This window comes from Marmota marmota, unplaced genomic scaffold, assembly GCF_001458135.2.
Source record: "Marmota marmota marmota unplaced genomic scaffold, marMar, whole genome shotgun sequence".
Taxonomy (NCBI): domain Eukaryota; kingdom Metazoa; phylum Chordata; class Mammalia; order Rodentia; family Sciuridae; genus Marmota; species Marmota marmota.
Window position 1 is genome coordinate 44,999,400 of NW_026000016.1, and position 17,895 is coordinate 45,017,294.

A 17,895-nucleotide genomic window follows, 5' to 3' on the forward strand; every position below is an offset into this window, starting at 1 on the left:
AGACTCTCATCAGCCTTCGCCGCTCTGTGGCTTTGACCTTGGGGCTCTGGACCTGTAATGTCGAGATCCTGCCTGCCTTCCCCAAGTGAGAAGTTGATCTTTGCGGAATACAGAGTCATGATTCCCTGGACTGGAATGGCAGTGCTTCAAGACCCTCTGGGCCACCTCCTGACTTGTATGTGTCAACCAGCCTCAAGCCACAGGGAAGCTATTAGACTCTCCAAAATAGGTCAACTGAAACTCTCTGTTGCATTGTCCCTGCAACAGTCTATGGTGGCCTTTCCCTTGGCCCTGGCTGTGGAGGGAGATGGAGATTGCCCACCCTCCTCCTTCAGGAATTCAGATCAATCTCCTCCATGGGAGTGGGAGACCTGGATGCTGGGGATGCCCTAGGAGGATGGGGGAACATTATTGCCATCCCTGTGGTAACCCCCTTCTTTTGCTCTCCAGGTTCCATGTACGATGGCTTGACTGACAACTATAACAACTATGGGACCACCAGCCGGAGCAGCTACTACTCCAAGTTCCAGGCAGGAAATGGCTCATGGGGCTATCCGGTAAGGGACTGCTTCCATTCAAAAGGACCTGGAATGTTTGGGGGGATTATTTGGGGTTCCAGGTGGAGAAGGCCTGCACTGCTTGCTAAGAAATAGTGATATAGGTCTTGGCTAGTGGGTCAGGGGTTATCAGTTCTGCAGTTCTTTGGTAGCTGGCTCAGCATGTAGTCTCACCTTTGGCTGGTAGGTTATATCTGAATGAACATTTTAGACAAAACATAAAGAAGAGAGCATTTAAAAATCAATTTTCCTATATGTTTGATTCAATCATGTATTTGAGAGAAGTTTGAATTCTTAAGGCTAATTTATAGACCTGTTTAGCTGTTTCTAGGAAAATCCTGAAAAGTGTTCCTTCTTTAGTATGTTCTGATGGCCAAGGAGGGACTCTAGAAGGTTCTCTGAGGTCAAGAGAGCATGTCCACTGCAGCGACTCCTGCAAAAAGGGGTAGGTGCTGGAGTGAATCCTTGCTTGAGTTTTAAGTCAGACAAACTTGGGCTCACATTTGAGCTGTCACTCACTAAGCTTGTGACTTTGAGTAAGTTACTTCATCCTCTGGCCTCGAGTTCAGGTAAAGCAGACATTACAAATTCTACTTGGGAGTATTGTCAGGATTAAATGAACTAGTGTGCATTAAAAAGAAAACAGATTACAACAATTCTTTAAAAATTCATATGGCTAGAGATTATTCTAGATCCTTTAATTCTGATTCAGTCTCTCTCTTCCTATATGATTTCAACCCACTTTACCCATCTGACCATTTACTGAATATATATTTACTGAGGGGAACTCTGTGCCAAGCACTATAGTAGGCGCTTTTGATATAATTGTACAAACCAATACAGTTTTCTTTTACTCTAAAATCAGGGGTACCAGGCACTCTGAAATTCTCCCAGTCCCCAAATTCTATGAGTTTCATTTATTTTCACTGATCTGAATTTTAGTGTGCCTTGTTCTTGGGGATTATTTTGTGACACATTGTGGAGATAGCGGTGAAAGTCACTTCCGGGGCTCTGTCTTCTTGGGGCTCTGGATCAGTAGCATTTTCTTCCAATCCTGTTGCTCGAAGATGCCACTCCTGATTGTCAAAGATCCTGGGTCAGGGGCTAGGAAGGAGGTGGGTGGTTTATGAATGTGGTGTTCTTTTGTCATTGGTTTGATTCAATTCTTTTTTTAATTTTTTAGTTGTAGTTGGACACAATACCTTTATTTTATTTGTTTTTTATGTGGTGCTGAGGATCGAACCCAAGGCCCCGCAGGTGCTAGGTGAACACTCTACCACTGAGCCACAACCCCAGCCCTGTTGATTCAGTTCTTTTGGGACTAATATTTAGTGACTGTGTATTTTTCACGTATTTGTTGGGCACTAAAAAATAAGAGAATTAAATTTGCTGCAGTTTTTCCATGATTTCTTTTTAAAATCCTTCCTCCTGTATCACAATATGAAAATTGGAACATTTAATCAACAAAGCTGAGATTCTTATGACCTGTGCTTTTTATTAACTTCTTAGACTTAGAACCAACCTTTTCATTTATCAATATCCCATCACTTTAAGCTCTCTCTTAGGTACAGTATTCCTGCTTACATGTATCAAAACTCATACTGAACAATGAGCTCTGGGTTGCAAAAGAGGATTTACTTTTTTCGCTTGCCTACAAGTCTTTGTCCAAAGTTAAACAAAAACACACACAAGTGCTATCCATGATTCTTGATGTCAGCCAACACTCTTAAGACAACATGAATACAATAGGGATGACTGAACCCAGGAAGCTGGCAGATCAAGCACAGATGTGAAAGGGCTTTGACACAAAGGGTGATGGCCAGAAAGACCCTGAGAAATTGTCTTAGTAATATAGGTAAAGGGATTAGGTGAAACCCAAAGAAGACAGGTTGCTGGACCCGCAATCCAAGTGAGTAATCATGCTGACACTAAAGATGTTATGTGTCCTTACATACAGGATGTCACCAGGTCAGAGCTTAGAAGCGTCACATTCTACCCTGGTTCTCTCACTCTTGGGACCACTCTGGGCATTAGTTTTCTCATCCCTAAAGTAGAAGTGTCTGCTTTCCTTGCAGGTTGATATCATACTACAATAACTGTGTTATCCAATGGACAGTGTAACCATGGAAATCTGTAGAAGAACTCTTTGGGAGGAGGTGTTTCTGAAATCCATCCTCATGTGGCTTATGTTGAGTGCTTTGCTTCTGGTTAATTAACTCAATCCTCAGCTGTCTTGCTGACTTTAATGCTCCCACCCCTCCCTGTGCCCATTTTCTGACAACCAGTGAAAATCTCTTTCCTTCCCAGCACCCTCAGGCCCCACCCTCCTCACTCGTTTGCTGGCAGGATGGCAGACATGACTCATGACAGGGTAGCTGCTGAGGCACGTCCCGTCTCCTCTCAGTTCAGGAGAGGCTATGGGAACAGGGAAGAGCTGAGCACACACGAGGATTTGGCAGAGGGAGGGGGCCAAGCAGAGGAAGTGGAATAATTGATATTGGAGCCAGACATATAATCAGTTGAGCACTGGGCAAAACCAAATGGGGGGGGGTCCAGATTTAGGGAGAAGAAGAGTGGGGAAAAATGGTCATAGAGATCTGTGGCGTGAGATAATCCCATGCCTGTGGGATTTTCCCATGGAAGGTACACCTGGCATGGAATATTTTATTTCCCACCCTCTAGTGAAACCAATATGGCAGGTGAAGGCAGGGAGCGTGGGGAGGAGGGTGTGGTTCCCCTGCACAGCGTCGTCAGCATGTCTTCTGAGAGCTGAAGAGGGACCATTTCCTGCAGACACTTTATATTCACTCAGTCAGCCAAATGCTATTGAGCAATGGCTGAGGCATGGCAGGAACTGAAGCGCACTGCAGAGACAATTGAAAAGACTCTGGCTTTGTCCCCACTGAACTTCTCCTCACGTTGGGATAAGCACAGAGGTCAACAAAGAGAATGCAGGTATTCGTTGCTGAACTCGAATATTCCACTAATACTGTCCCTGCTCAAAATCTCAAGATGTTTCTAGAACCTCCAAACAGTTTTACTTTTTATTCTTTTCTTTTTCTTTTTTTGAGATGGGATCTCACAGTGTTTCCCAGGCTGGCCTCCTGGTTCCTGGACTCAAGCAATTCTCCTGCCTCAGCCTCTCCCATCCCCACACCCCAAGTAGTTGGGTTTTACAAGCTCAAAACACCATTCCTGGCTTAAACATTTTAAAATAGAGCTGTCTGTAGTGTACATATTTGAAGAGCCATACAAGAACCAGTTTCATTTCTTTATTGTCATGACCTGTGTTTGACCAGAAAATATTACCCACTTTAAGGACTTCATTCCTCAAATTTGGCTCCAGTTCCAAATATGGAAACCATCCTCAAATAACAAATTTTTGTCACCAGTGAGCAGATATTTTATTTAAATATATGAAGTATTACCTTAGAGTTTTGCTTTATATTCTGTCAGCAATAGCCTTTTAATTAAAAAAAAATCATACTGTTTATAAACTATGATCAATCACCTATACCATAGATTTAGCAATTGACTATAGAGAGTCTTGTAAGGCTTAAAACAAAGTCTGACATACAAAAAGCATGAAGAGGATTAAGGAAAAGACTAGTCCAGAGAAATTAATCGGCACAGACCATCCTTGACTTCTGGCCACTCCAGCCTCCTCCTTCAGAGACCAGGATCTGCTGGAGAACAGTGTTGGAGCCCCAGAATCCTGCAGTCCTCAGGGATTGGAGGGAGCTGGCCAGTTGGGGCAAAAGATGGGGCCATTGGTAGCCCCACTGCCTGGTTTCTCAGATGGACAGAATCAGCTCCAAGGCTCTGGTTCTCAGAACAGGACTCACGGATATTAGAGTCCCTACAGGGTTTACATTTTGCAGTGAGGAAACTCAGACCCAGAGAGGACAAACTACTCCCAAAGGTCACACATCTGCCTAATGGTACAGCCAGGATCCCTGACCTCTAACTCCCAACCTGATGGAGTTTGGTTATGTTACCCCAAACATTTGCAATCTCTGTGATGACCATTTTATGGGTTTTCACAATCTCCACACTTTAACACTACACCCACGTTCTAGGGACTTGCAAGAGACCCAGAATTCAAATTCCTTCATTCCTCCCCTCCCTGCTTTCCAACCACTCTACTGTCCTTGGAGGACACCCTAGGTCCAACACGAGCAGCAGGGCATGGTCATGATTTTTCCCTCCTAGATTCAAGCTGGGTTCCCTTGGCTATAAGCCAAAGTAAGATTTCCAGGTAAAGTATACCAAAGTACAATATTTGGGATATAATTATACTGAAAAGTTATTTGTTGTTTATTCAAAATTCAAATATAATTCTACATCTTGTGCTGCTAGAGAGAGCTGAGTCTGGTAACCCTAGAGGATAAAAGCAAGGCTGCTTTAAGTACTTTTGTCCTATGCTAGGGACCCAAGCATAATTACTTTAGGTCACATCCGTTTCTGTTGAGAAAATGGAGGCTTTGGTCCATCTTAGTTGTCCTTATAATGGGTCATTTGAATACCTTCCTCTGAGTCAGCTAAGATCGGGATGAGGGGAATAGAGAGCTATAGCCACGGTGCAACATATTATGGCGAGCACCATGTTAAATCACTCAACCATACTCAGTTCAATCCAGCCTGGCATGCTTAAGAATGAGAATCTCCAGTGGAAGGCACAGCCTTCTATTCCAAAACTGAAAAATAGGTTTCTATCACATGGATTGGTCCCTAATGAGGCTGAGTCAATTGGATTATCTTGATTCCCAGGGCATGCATGTGAGATTAAGATAGCAATCCCCCTTTCTACCAACTCTCGTACTAAAGGGTTTTTCTTTTTTCAAACTAAGAGGCTCATCTTGAGCATTCAGTTCTTCTGGGAGTCCTATCAAGTAAAATATTCTTTGGTTGTGGATTGGACTGAACCATCCTTCCTATGATCTAAACCTTAGAGGAAAGAAGCCAGGAGGTCTAGAACATGGCATACCATGGTGACCGCCATATTAAATCACTCAGTCATGCTCGGTTCAATCCAGCCCGATGTGCTTAAGAGTGAGAAACTCCAGGAATATTATCAAGAGAGAATTGTTTGTACTAGATCTTTTTCCCCAGACCTTTGCCTAATTGATGTTCCTATTTGATGGTTCCATTATGACAGGGTCTTATACAACATGCTAGAGACTCTTACCATGAGGAGATCTGATCTTATCCACCCTAGACTCAAAGCAACCTTCTTGAGTCTTATTACAGATGAGGGAACTATGGTTCTGTGAGGCTTCAGTAGGGTATAAAAAATCAAACACAGTGCTCTCCAGGTTGGTGGCCTACCCTTGGTCAGAGTTAGCCATGTTGATTGATTGTCCACATTCAGAGTCATGGGTCAAGTACTGCAGAGGGACTTCCAGAAGGAAACATGGCAGGACCCTTGTCCTAGAAGCAACAGAACGAGAGTATTCTTACCAATCCAAAGCTAACGGAGGAGTCTGTGCTCAATGAGCTCTGGACTTTGGCCAAGAATTTTAGATTCTAGTCCTGGTTCTTCCCCTTAACAAGCTGTGTGACTCTAGTCAAGTTCCTAATCTGGCTGAGCCTCAGCCTGCCCACCTGTGAAATGGCTGAAAGTTCCTATCTCAAAGGGAAGTAAGAGAGTCATAGACATGACATCGGATCGTCAGTGGGAGACCTGGATTCCAGTCTCAGACAAACTGAGCCTTCGCCCCTCTAGGCTTTGGTTTTCTCAACAATGGAGCAAGACAGTTGGAGTAGATCTGAGCTAAAGACTCATTAAGGGTTTAGTGTGGCTTGAGAGCTGACTCAGTAGCTGCAGGGCCTCAAAGCCAAGCCCGTGGTCTCTCCAGGGTCAGAAGCAGTGTCAACTCCTCCAGCCCAGCTTTCTGCTTCAGGCCTCCAGATGGATGAAGGCTTTGCAGTTCCTCTCTGCTTTCATGTGAGCATCTCCAGGCACCAGTTAATTAGCCCTTACAAGGGGAGAGAGAGTAGGACTGCATTTACTTTAGCTTTACAGAGAGGGAAACTGAGGCACAGCAAATAGCTCTGCTGAGTAACTACCCTGAATTAAAACTGAGACTCAACCCTCTCCTCTGCTCCCTTACCCCGCCCCTTCCTAACTCTGAGCACCACTTTCCAGGTGTGTGAGCTGGCCTCCTTTGACAGTACTTGCTGGGCCTCTGTCTTTTCTTGAAAAGTCCAGGTGAGAGGAAGAGAGGCTAGACCACAGCCTCCTGCTCCCATGCAGGCATGGATCCTGCTCCACGAGGGAGTGATTGATGTGTTTGCCAACTCAGTGTCCCTGTTGCCAGCTCGTGACTCACTCCCACCCAGCCCTAGGAGATAGGAGGGTCTCACAAGGGCCCTAGGCTCTCACCCAACAAGAAAAGGCAATGATCCTACTTGCCAAGGGACAGAATGTGCCTCAGAGAGAGAATGGAGGTAAGTGAGAGAGTTGACAGGGAGGCTCCCGGGGCGCCCCTCCCTGTGGAAGGCGGTGGCCGAGCGTGTGGTATGTTTTCACAGACAAATCACTGCTATGGGGACAACTCCCTAGATTTAAGCTGTGTAGCAAAGATCTACGTCTGGAGGGTCCCGTGGACATGGGCTGTCCTTTATAGGCCACAGGCTTTATAAACCCTGAGAAGTTTCTGACATTCTTAGGATTGGGGACAAACTGGGGAGCGTCCTTTCTGTGCCTGCTTTGCCCTCCATGGGAAAAGCAAGTGTGACTTGAGGCCTCTTCTCCTGACTGAAGACTGGGTAAGCCAGGGAAGCCTGTTGAGTAGAGAGAAGGAAAACCTGGTCCAGGGGCCCATACCCCATCACTACCCCTGGGTGTCTGATGGGACCCTCTTCCTCCTGGGCCTCAGGTGTATCGTCACATGCAGCTCTGACATCATACTCTGTCCTTCCTTAAGGGAGAGAAGGGGGATGCCCCCACTCGGCCTCAGCACTGGGGGCCTACAAAGAGGAGTATGTGTTCTGGTGATCATGTGCAAATGGTGCTCTCCCTGGAGGGGCTCCTCCAGATGGAGGAAACTGGGACAGGCTCCTGAGACAACTGAACTTTGAACTGGAAGTGAAAGTAAAGGAGAAGGGAGCTAGCCGACCAAGGGATGGAGGGTGGAGGAGGAGCGCTCCTGGGCCCGGGGTACCTTTCTGACTGTTCACAAGAATGGGCATCATCCAGAGGAGGGTAGCTGCTAACAAAGAGCCACCTCTAGAGGTGTTTCCAGCCTCCCTGGTCTCCGGTGGCCAATCCCAAAGGCCCCAGAATGCAGGATGTGCCCCAGAGCTGAGCAAGTGGGCTGCTCTCCCCCCTGTTCTTGCCCTGAGGAGGAGCCAGAACCCAGGATCCCTGTCCTGGGTGTGTTGTCCCTTGTGGGGGAGGGGGAGGAAGGCCAGGCAATTTGGCAGATTGTTCAGGGAGAGATGTCACTGCCAATGGATTCAGTATGATAGCGGCATGGCTTGTGGGAAGTATCCGGCATAGACAGCCCAGGACACCGTCACAGGCATTCTCAGAAGGATCGCAGGAAGGAATGGCACTCTCCACTGAGGTGACAGAAACTTGTCCACTTGGGTAGAGCTCTGACCTTCCGGCCAGGCAGGACAAACTCATACTTAGATTGAAACACCTGGGGCTCAGTCGCTTCCGTTCTGACCAGGTTCTGGGAGACAGATTAATTCTCTGGCTACAGAGAATATGGGATAGTGTTGTCTCCTGCAAAAGAAAGTTTCTGGAAAACTTGACCAGTGCTCTCTTCCCCCCAATCCCATTGCCACCCTTACCCCACCACTGTCACTTATTTCAAGTGTAGGCTCTGAAACTTTAGAGGGAAGATTTGAAGAATCAAGGATAATTGTAAGTTTCTTTATTTCACTCCACAAGAAATTAGTGGAGTCTTGTTTGGGGGTCCCTTTTACAGAGGGCAAAAAATGACACAACTAACAAGTCTTTAGAGTCCTTATAATATAGTTAATAACACCGAACAGATGAACAGCACATGAGAGGATATGATTAACAGCTAACTCCTGCGGCACAGGCTGCAGGCCTCTTTCCTCTGTAAATGAAGGGGTCGGCCCAGGTGTCCTCAACCTCTCTCCCCCAAGTGCAGTGCCAGGAATCTTGGAGATTTGGGGACAGGGGCCCTGTGGTCTGGGTTGTAAAAGGTACGGGCTGTGACGCAACCTGGGTCCCACTGCATTCTCCCAGTTAGCTCTCATGTCCTTGGGATGATCCCTTGAGCTAGTGGAGCATTCTGAATCTACACAGAGTACTCATACCCTCATGTCCCCACCTGATCCTTCTGTCTGTGTGAGATCAGTAGGGAACCAGCTGTCCTTTTCCCAGTGTGATTTGCCAGGAAATTAAGCTTTGGAACAGAGCAGGGGCTCGCCTTGTGCTCACAGGTAGATTTGGCAGAACTGAGTCCCTGTGGACTTGAGGTCGGTGTGACGCCTGAGGGGAGAGGGAGCCAGGAAGACAGGGGTTGGGGAGAAAGGGGAGTGGGGTCTCTGCCTTGCTGGGAAAGTTCAATGCCAAAAAAGCAGGGGACAGCAAGAAGGGTCATTGAAACAAAGTGGGGGCATGGTGGGGAGGTGTTGGGGGAATCTTCTGATGGTTCTTTGCTGCTTTGGGAATTTTTCTTTTGTGACTGGGCCCCAGTGAGACAAATGCAGCAGCATTTCCCAAGTGGGTGGGAGGGCCATCCCCACCCTTTGCTAGGGTGAGGCTCCGCTTTCTCCCCCAGGGCCCTGGCAAGTCTCTGCGAGGCCTGCCTGCCCCAGGAGCGCAAACTCAGCTGAAAAACAAAATCATATCAGGAGGCGGGGTGTGGGGAGAGATGCAGCAGGGGCTCCTCCCCTCCCACCCCCACCCTACACACCAGGGCGGGGCCTGGAAGGACACAAAGACAGGGCTAAGATAGGCCAACTAGAGGCTGTGACTTCAGCAAGGGTTGGTTATAGATTGCTGATGCCAGTAGCTTTACAGTAGGGCAGTCTGTAGTTGGGGAGATGGAGGCTCAGAGAGGTAAGCTGATTGCCCAAGGCTGCACAGCTAGACTAGAACCCAGTTCCTCAGCTCTTTAACCCAACTCCTACCCACACTTCCTTTGCCACTGTGAGCCATCGTGTTTCCTTGAACAGAGGGTATTTGAACTCCGATGTCACAATTTCCCTCAAACCATCATACCAACTGTTATTTACCTGTTTTTCAAGGAATTATTTTTAAATTTCATTGCATTTATTTTGAAAGGAAACTAGATCATTAACTCAAAGGAAAAAAAAATTTTAAAAGAGAAAACTAGAATCCTTTGCCATAAAGGAAGGCTAACCATGAACTTAACAACAAATAATAATAATTAATAGGAAGAAACAGAACATTATTTAATTCTAGCAAGGTAGGTTTGCCTGAGAGAAAATTTTGGTTTGTTTTGCTCAGAAAGGGAGGTTGGCAAGTACTAAGGAAACATACTGGCTCCCAACCACGCTTTCTCTTTGTGGTTTTCAAAATGGAAAGGCAAAGAGCTTCAGTGTTAGTTATTGCCATGTTCTTAAATCCCCTAAAGTCACCAGGCAGCCACCAATGGTGCATGACAGCGCGTGGGGGAGACTTGGGGGCATTAGCTAATGGTTCAAGGTGGTTTTCCCACAGTGGTCCTGCAGATCAGGCAGAGGCCCAAGGAGGAAAGCACCCACTGAGACCTCTCACCCAGGCCACCTGCCCACTAGGCTAAATACTTTTTTCAATGGAGCAGGTCCAGATGATGTTTCTGACTGACCTCTGTCGGTCTCCATACCATCAGGGCTTGCTGAGCACTGAGCTCTGTGGGATGACTGTCCTTTGGAGCCCACCTGGAGAGGGTCCTTGGGAAAGCTCCTAGTTTCTTCCACATTTGCTTATGGCCCTAAGCTCCTCTCGGGAGTGCTGGGGGCAGAGCGGGGTTGCTCAGGGCCGGTGCAGCCCAGCCGGGGTCCGTGCAGTGGTGCATCTGTAGTAGGGTGTGGTTGGAGGGACACGAACCAGCCACTGACCCCACCATTGCTCTTGTGGCTTTAGTCAGGACAAACTAGTTATTAAGATCACAGGATCTCCTTGCCACATGTACCCCTTTGGCCAAAAGGTCTTTATGGTTGGGCTACTAGGAGAATTGTGTCACACAGCTGAGTAAGTCTTTTGTTCCCTCCTCCTCCCCCTCCTCCTTCCCCTGCTCCTCCCCCTCCTCATACCCCTCCTCATACCCCTCTTCATACCCCTCCTCCTTTTCCCCCTCCTCCTACCCCTCCTCCTACCCCTCCTCCTCATACCCCTCCTCCTCCTCCTCCTACCCCTCCTTCTCCTCCTCCTCCTTCACTGAGGATGGAACCCAGGGCTCATGCATGCTAGGCAAGTACTCTACCACTGAGCCACGCCCAGCCCTACCCTGTTCTTGAACATGTCCAAGGACTTCAATATCAGCCAGCAGAGGAGGAGCAGGCATCTCTGAGGCCTGGCATGCCTGAAGAGTGGGTCTTCTAGAAGTTGGGACAGCCACTGGCCAGAGACACTGGTAAAGTTCCTAAAGAGAAAACTTTTCACCTTGTTCCAGTCCCCAGGTTCTCATGTCAGGGCCTAGGATTGAGGTCAGAGACCTGAGTTCTGGGTCAGGGTCTGCTGCATCTTAGCCACCTAGCTTTGGACAAGCCTCAAGTTCTCCAAGCTTAATAGGTTCACAGCTCTTTGCCTTGACACCTCATTGGTCAGATGGGAGAGTGGGTGGTGCTGCGAGGCTCCAACAAGATGGTTCAGGAGGAATGCCTCTGCAAACTGTAAAGCACCACCCCAGCTAGGGTGTTCTAGGAAATGCTCAAGGTACTTCCAAAATCCTCCCTACCTGTCCTGGAAAAGTGTGTGTCGCGTGTGAGTAGGTGGGCAGTGTGCACAGCAGTATGTGAGTGTGCGTGCAGGTGTATGTAGGCACGCGCACACCTGCTCACCATTGGGTAACAGGGAAGATCTTTTACCCAAGCACCAAAGAGTCTGGTCAAGTGTCCCTCCCTTCACGTGTGAGATTCTTGACTATCTAATCAGGTGGATTCTTTACACCACTAGGTCTCCAGGTAGCTCTTTGGGGCCAGGTAAGAATCTGCCCTTCAGGATGTTTCCACCACATAGCTTTTGGCCGTCCTCTTTTTGAGGCTGGGAAACACCTGCAGGCTCCATGCACAGCTGGCCTCCCCTTGATGTGCTTGCCAGAATGGGGTTGGGGAGCTGGCCCAGGGGCTCTTCCTGACCTTCAAATGTACTCTCCAGGGGAGATGGCCCATTATCCAAGACTTCAGGAGTTCTTTCACACTAGAATGCCCCCTTGCCTTTCCCTCCCTGGGATGACCCATCACTGGACAGTTGAGCTGGCCTCTAGGCTCAAAAGCCAGAAGCCAAGACCTCAGAACACGGGGTTCCTAGAAGGCTGGACAGCTGGGTCTCCAACTTGTCTGAGTTCATGGACGAGATGGCCAATGACCAGGGATTTGTCAGCTGCATCTGAAGTGACAGACACCTGCCTGGGAGTCCCCTTCCAGAAGGAAACAGATACCTGTGTAGGAAACCTGAGATTCTTATTGCCACATCCGTCTTAGGAGTGTCAGGCGCTGAGAAAACCTATTGCTCCCATGTAGAGGGAAGCAGTAGAGGGGCACTTCAGAGGATCTGCTTAGAGACCAGGCAAGGCGCTGGGTTTAGAGACAGAGGTGGGTGCTGTGGTTGGCGCAGTTATTGGTTTGGACAGCAGATGTTTCTGAGCATCAGCTTTCAGCTGGGCACCTCCCACTGGATGCCAGGAACTGCTGCGGTTCTGAACCCCCTGGAGCCCGAGAGGCCAAAAGACCTCCTTTACCCCAGATTCCTGATCTCAATGAACACCCCCAGGCTGCAGCTTGAAGCTTTATAGGTCTCTTCTGTCTGAACTTCAGTTATCTCAAAACTTTAGGAAGCATGTCCTCTGTTATCCACAAATGTTTGTTAGCATTTGCTGATGGATGCACACTCACGGTTTGTACCCTTTGGAGATTATAAGTGACGCTGACCATTAGTAACCAGATTTCTAGTAAAGTCTACACTCTCAAGATGGGCTTCAACACTTGTGTTTTTTACGTTTTAAAAGTTCAGGTAACAAAACTTGCCCACCCCAGCATCGGGCTGTGTCACGTTGCTTTCATGCCTCTTCTGGGTAGACACACATGATTGCCCATCAGCCACTGCCCTTCAGTAGGCAGATGCCCATCGGGTGGCTTCTGGTGTTGGTCTCAGGGTCCTGGTGATGGAATAGTGGGCACAGCTCCTCTCTGCCTTGGAGGATTCCACAGTGAGGTCCACTCACCATGGCCTCCTCCAAGGCCAAACGGGATTGCTCTCTGTCCAGATCTTAGTGTTTCTGAACAGTGTGGCTGCCCTCTCCAAAGCTGTGTGCCAAGTAAAGAAGGTTAAAAAAAAAAAAAAAGGCTCAGCCCAGGGTGGAACCCCTGCTTTTCGAGAAGGATTCATGCCCAGAGGAGTCAGGGAGTGACACTCTCCTGCTAAAGTCCCATCTTTGGTGATTCAAGCCCTGGTGGCTCTCATGCTGACTCAGACTGCTGTGTAATCAGCCACCCTGCCCCTCTGGGAAAAGTCTCCACTCCCTGGTTCCTGTGCTTCTCCAGGGCACCATGCTGGGAGAGGACTTGAACTCAGCCAGTCCCTAGAGAAGCTTAGAGGAGAGCCGCCCAGCCCTGTGTGATGTGCACCTTGCTGCCAAGGACTAGGCTAGCTCTGTCCAGTCCCCGAAGCCTGACTGAAGCCCCAATAAGATGAAAGACGGCTGCTGTGTGCCTCCTGCAGGACAGCCCCTCAGTGGGCAATGAGTGGCAGTGGCAGGGGCTAGAAAAATGACACATGAAACCTGTCCTCAGAGGGATTTTAATCAAAGTCCTTCCTCAAGAGAGCCCTCCCCAGGCCCAAGAGGCAGGAAGGCCCTAGGAAGTCGTGTGTGTGCTCACTTTCATGAAGAGGGCCTGGGGAGATCGCCTTTCTGAAGATGGCCCTGTTGGGCCCTCGGCGGGTGTGTGACTCCCAGGGCAGAGCAGGGTGTGTCCCGTGGGAGAGCCGGTTTGGCCAGCCCCACCTTGCTGGCAGAAGCTTGGTTTCAAAATGGGCTAATAGCTAGGGACACAGACACTCTTTTCATCTTGGCCTGCTCAGCACATACCAACTCCCAGAGAGCCAGGCAGCTTCTATTTGGTCAGCCAGGGCTAGAATAGAACCCTCTGGGCTCAGCCAGAAGGCACCAGTCATCCAAGTCAGGGGGTAAAGGGAAGAATCCTGGTCCATCGTGGGCTAATCACAGACTGTGCTGCACCCCAGGCGGGCTCGCCCCGGGTGGACCCCTCCTGCCTCCCTAGCAGCTCACTTTGCTTGTGGAGGCTCCTCTGTACCCTGGAGGCTATGGGAACCCCAGTGCCCATCAGCAACCAGAATCCCCATCCCCAATATGAATTCTCCTGGCCCGTCATGGGATCCTTTTTTATGCACATTTGCTATGAGTTCACCCCTGTTCTAGGCACAACAAAGGGCATCTTTGCCCCCAGAGAGTTTGGAGGAATGACAGAAACCTACGTTAGCAACTAGAGAGAATCCAAGGCCACAGACACGTGTGCCGGGGGCGGGGGTTAGATTTTCAACTCTGAGCACTCCTGATATCTGGGAGTCGGGTGGGCGGAGTCAAAGCAGGCTTTGTGGAGATGACAGGTTTGAGAAGAAGCCTGGGAGTAAGTAAGGTTTGACAGCAGGTGGGGAAGGGAAGCCATGCAGGATAGAGACGAAGCAGGGGACCCAGGCACGGCTACTGCCGCAGAACAGCAAAGGGAATGTGTGGGGATGAGAAGAGATGGCTGGACATGCGGGCTGGGCCCAGGATGATAGCTTGCCTTGGAAGCAGCAGAGACACCTTAGGCTCTCCAGCAAGGCCCAGGCTAATGGAAGCTTTGCCTGAGGAAGGTGGAGTGATATCAGAGCACTGGAGGTCCCCAGGAGTCACCTGAGGAGAGCCACCACCACAGTCTGGGAACTAGGGGTGGCAAAGGGAGGAGGGAAGGATTCTCAGGTATCAGGACAGAAAGATACCACCTTTTCCTGAATGGCTAGTTAACTATCCTGTCCTATGACCTTGGGCGCACAGGAGCTCTTCTGGTTTGGAAGACTCTTCAGACTGCACAGTTCTCACTCCAGGGAAAGCTACCTATATTCTGGTCTTTGAAGCCCTGGGTCTTGGGCTGGGATTGCTTTGCTTAGGTCCAGTCACCCTCTTGGACTTGCTTGCAAAGTGAGGGGTGGGCCTCAGAGAGCTTCCCAACTTAAGGAGGAACAGGAAGAGAGTTAAACACCACACTTCTCCAAGAAGGAAGAGGAGGAAGGAAGAAAGGCAGTCGAGTCACAGGACCCAGGTCATTGGCAGAGCCTTGAGCAGAGCAGGGACTGAGGAAGGTGGAGTGATATCAGAGCCCTGGAGTCTGGAGAACTGGAGGGGACTCCCACCGAAACAGCCTTGGGCTATGAATTCCAGGGTGGACCCTCAAGAGCCCTGTGATCGCCCAAGTGGAGAAACAAGTCTCTCTGGGGGCAACCTTGACTTCAACCTGGCTGTCCAACTCACTCTTTTGTCTGGTTGAATGGTCAGCTCTTCTCCCAGGAAGGTGAGTAGCTAGTCTAGAATGTTCTGATCCATGGGCTATCCCACCTGAGGCTGGAGTTTCCCAAGGAAGCATGAGATAACCCAAACATGGTGTGTGTGTGTGTGTGTGTGTGTGTGTGAGAGAGAGAGAGAGAGAGAGAGAGAGAAAGAGAGAGAGACAGAGACAGAGACTGTCCTTTGTATTCAAAGAAGAGGAGGCTGCCAGCAGATCACTATCTATCGTGGGGGTGTGGCTGGAGACTGGCATTAGCAACAAAAGTCTCCCACCTGCTGTGGGCACAGTCTGCCCGCTGCTGCCCGCACATTTCCCCTGGCTGCAGCTGTTCACTCGGGACATGGAAGATAGTGTTTGGAAATGTGGGAGGGACATTTTTCTAGTCACAATGACTGCAAGGTATTGTTAGCATTTAGGGCCTGCAGGCCAGGGCCACCAAACAGCCTTTGATGCCTGGGGCATCCTGAACAATGAAGAGTTGTTCTGCCCGGATGCCCACAGCACCCATAGCACCCTCGTCAGCACCTTTCCAACACACAGCCTGGCTTCACTGTAGGTGTGCCATCTGGGGGGACCAGGTTTCCCCATTTTCTGAACATATTTTGACCTGTTATGGGCCCTGGAGTAAGAACAGTATGGCGCTCTGAATCTGGGATGCATTTCCTTCCTGGGCTCCGCTGGCTTCCTGGGTTCATCCCTTCTGTGTCAACCTGGTAGCTTTTTCAGGTTTGGTGTGGATGATGTAAAACCCTCAGCCAGATCCTAAAGGCAGCCAGCCTGTCCTGAGTCAGAGGGATACAGTTGTCTCCATTGAAAAAACAATTGTGTCACGTACTGTCTTAAATGCATTACAAACATTAGTCTGTTGACTTCTCCCAGTGACCCTGTATGTTGGGTACAATTATAATCCCAGTAATACAGATGGAGAAATAAAGGCACATTGGGCTTACGTCACTGACCCAAGGCTACACTCCTCAGGCAAATGGTATAGCCAGGGCAGTCTGGCCCCCGCATTGTGTTCTTGATCACTGGGTCTTCCGCTGTGTAAGTCCCAGCCCATTGGGTTTGAGGAGTACTTAGAGGCTACAGGCCAAAGTTGATCACAGGCGTCTATGCAGGGAGGGATAGAGGAGGCCCGCCTCATGTGAGCAGTGGAGGGGACCTAGGCCTTCCCATGGAAGGCTCTGGCTAGGTTTGTCTCCTGCTTGTCAAAGTGATAGCCAAGGACCACCGTGATGGGAGGAAGCCATTTATAGTCATCCTTAGTCACCATCTAACAGAGCCCACCAACACCATGGCTCCAAAAGCTGGGGGTGGGGGCGGTTTCTAGGAATGGGTGATACCACTGGGGTGTGGCCCATGGAGGGGGGCTGGGAAATCAGTCCCCAGGCTGGGCATCCCTTCCTTGGGCACCCTGCCTGCTCCCCTGCAGGTACAGCCGGCACCAGTTCCTTCGGGCAGCCCACCCTCGCTGAGACTTGCCAGGGCTGCCTGCTGCTCCTTTTCCCAGCACAGGGACACAAGAGCCCAAGGCCTCTGTCAGGCTTAATCAGCGTGATGGCATCTTTGCTGGGTTTGGGCCAGGAGAGTGTCTGGACTCCTCATCGTGTCTGTGATGACGTCCAGGTGTGTCATTTGCTGAGAACAAGGGAGCTCCTTGTAGCGTTTCCTCTTAGGGCTCAGCCTGCCACTTAGGAGCACTCAGCTTTCCTTCCAAGATGCCATCTGCCCCCCTCCTTCCCCTGAGAAGACGCAAAGTGTAACCTCATTGCATGTTTTGCATGTGATCTGCAAGGTGCCCATTCCATGTCCTGTGCTCAGGATGCTGCCCACTCCCCTGGCCGATGCCTGGTTACTATCTGCTTCTGCCTTTCCAACCCCCACATGCCAGTTCCCTTTGTGGATAGGTTGGTTTGACCCAGTTTGGGGAAGAAAAGTGCACCTGCCTGAGCGCACAGCTGGGTGTGTGGGTGAAGGGGATGAGCTTGCCTCTGCCAAGGTTAACAGCCTGTGGCTTCTTCATGTTGAATGCCATTTCCAATGGGTGGCTTGACTCCCAGTCCTCCTGGGAGCTCAAACCATGAGAACTCCCTGTTCTCTACGCTCCCCTGCAGAGCTGAATGAGGACCAAGCTGAAGGACAGCTCCTCTCTAGTTCTGTGTGGCCAGATCCTGCATTCCGGAGAATTGCCCAGTTCCCAAAGGACCTTCCATACACACACACACACACACACACACACACACTCACTCATTCTCTCTCCTTCCCTCTCATTTTCTCTCCCCCGCCCCATGCTGTCTCCCTTTCATTCTCCCCCACCCCTCTCTTTCTCTCTCTGCCCTTCTCTTGGGGTGGGGCAGGGAGCATCTGGGCTGAACTTGGCCCTGGCTCATCCCAGCTAAGGTGAGTCCCAAGTCAGCACCTGTACAGAGACATTTTATCAGGCTCAGTGTTGATCCTCTAGTCTGAGAGCAAGTCCCAGCAGGCCAGACCCACCAGCTTGTGAGCTCCTGGGAAAGTTCTCCTTGGACAGTTTTGTCCCAGAGTTAATTCCCACCAAGTCTCTGCAGGCACCTCCTGTGGAGGCTAACCTTCAGAGGGACTCACACAGAGCCTGGGCGCCTCA

At 49.7% G+C, this 17,895-nt stretch overlaps 1 protein-coding gene and 1 non-coding gene across 2 annotated transcripts in view; one reads left to right on the plus strand and one right to left on the minus strand.

Annotated features, from left to right (window-relative positions):
• The window catches only part of Pkp1 (plakophilin 1), a 48,100-nt gene that overhangs the window by 10,119 nt on the left and 20,086 nt on the right, over positions 1-17,895 (plus strand). Inside the window, exon 2 of the mRNA XM_015483815.2 lies at positions 451-557. Coding sequence (XP_015339301.1) covers positions 451-557 — 107 coding nt within the window. The remainder of the gene's footprint in view (positions 1-450; positions 558-17,895) is intronic.
• LOC125618598 lies at positions 2,127-2,253 on the minus strand. Its single transcript, XR_007349935.1, has one exon. It is a non-coding gene; the product is annotated as a small nucleolar RNA SNORA40 (small nucleolar RNA).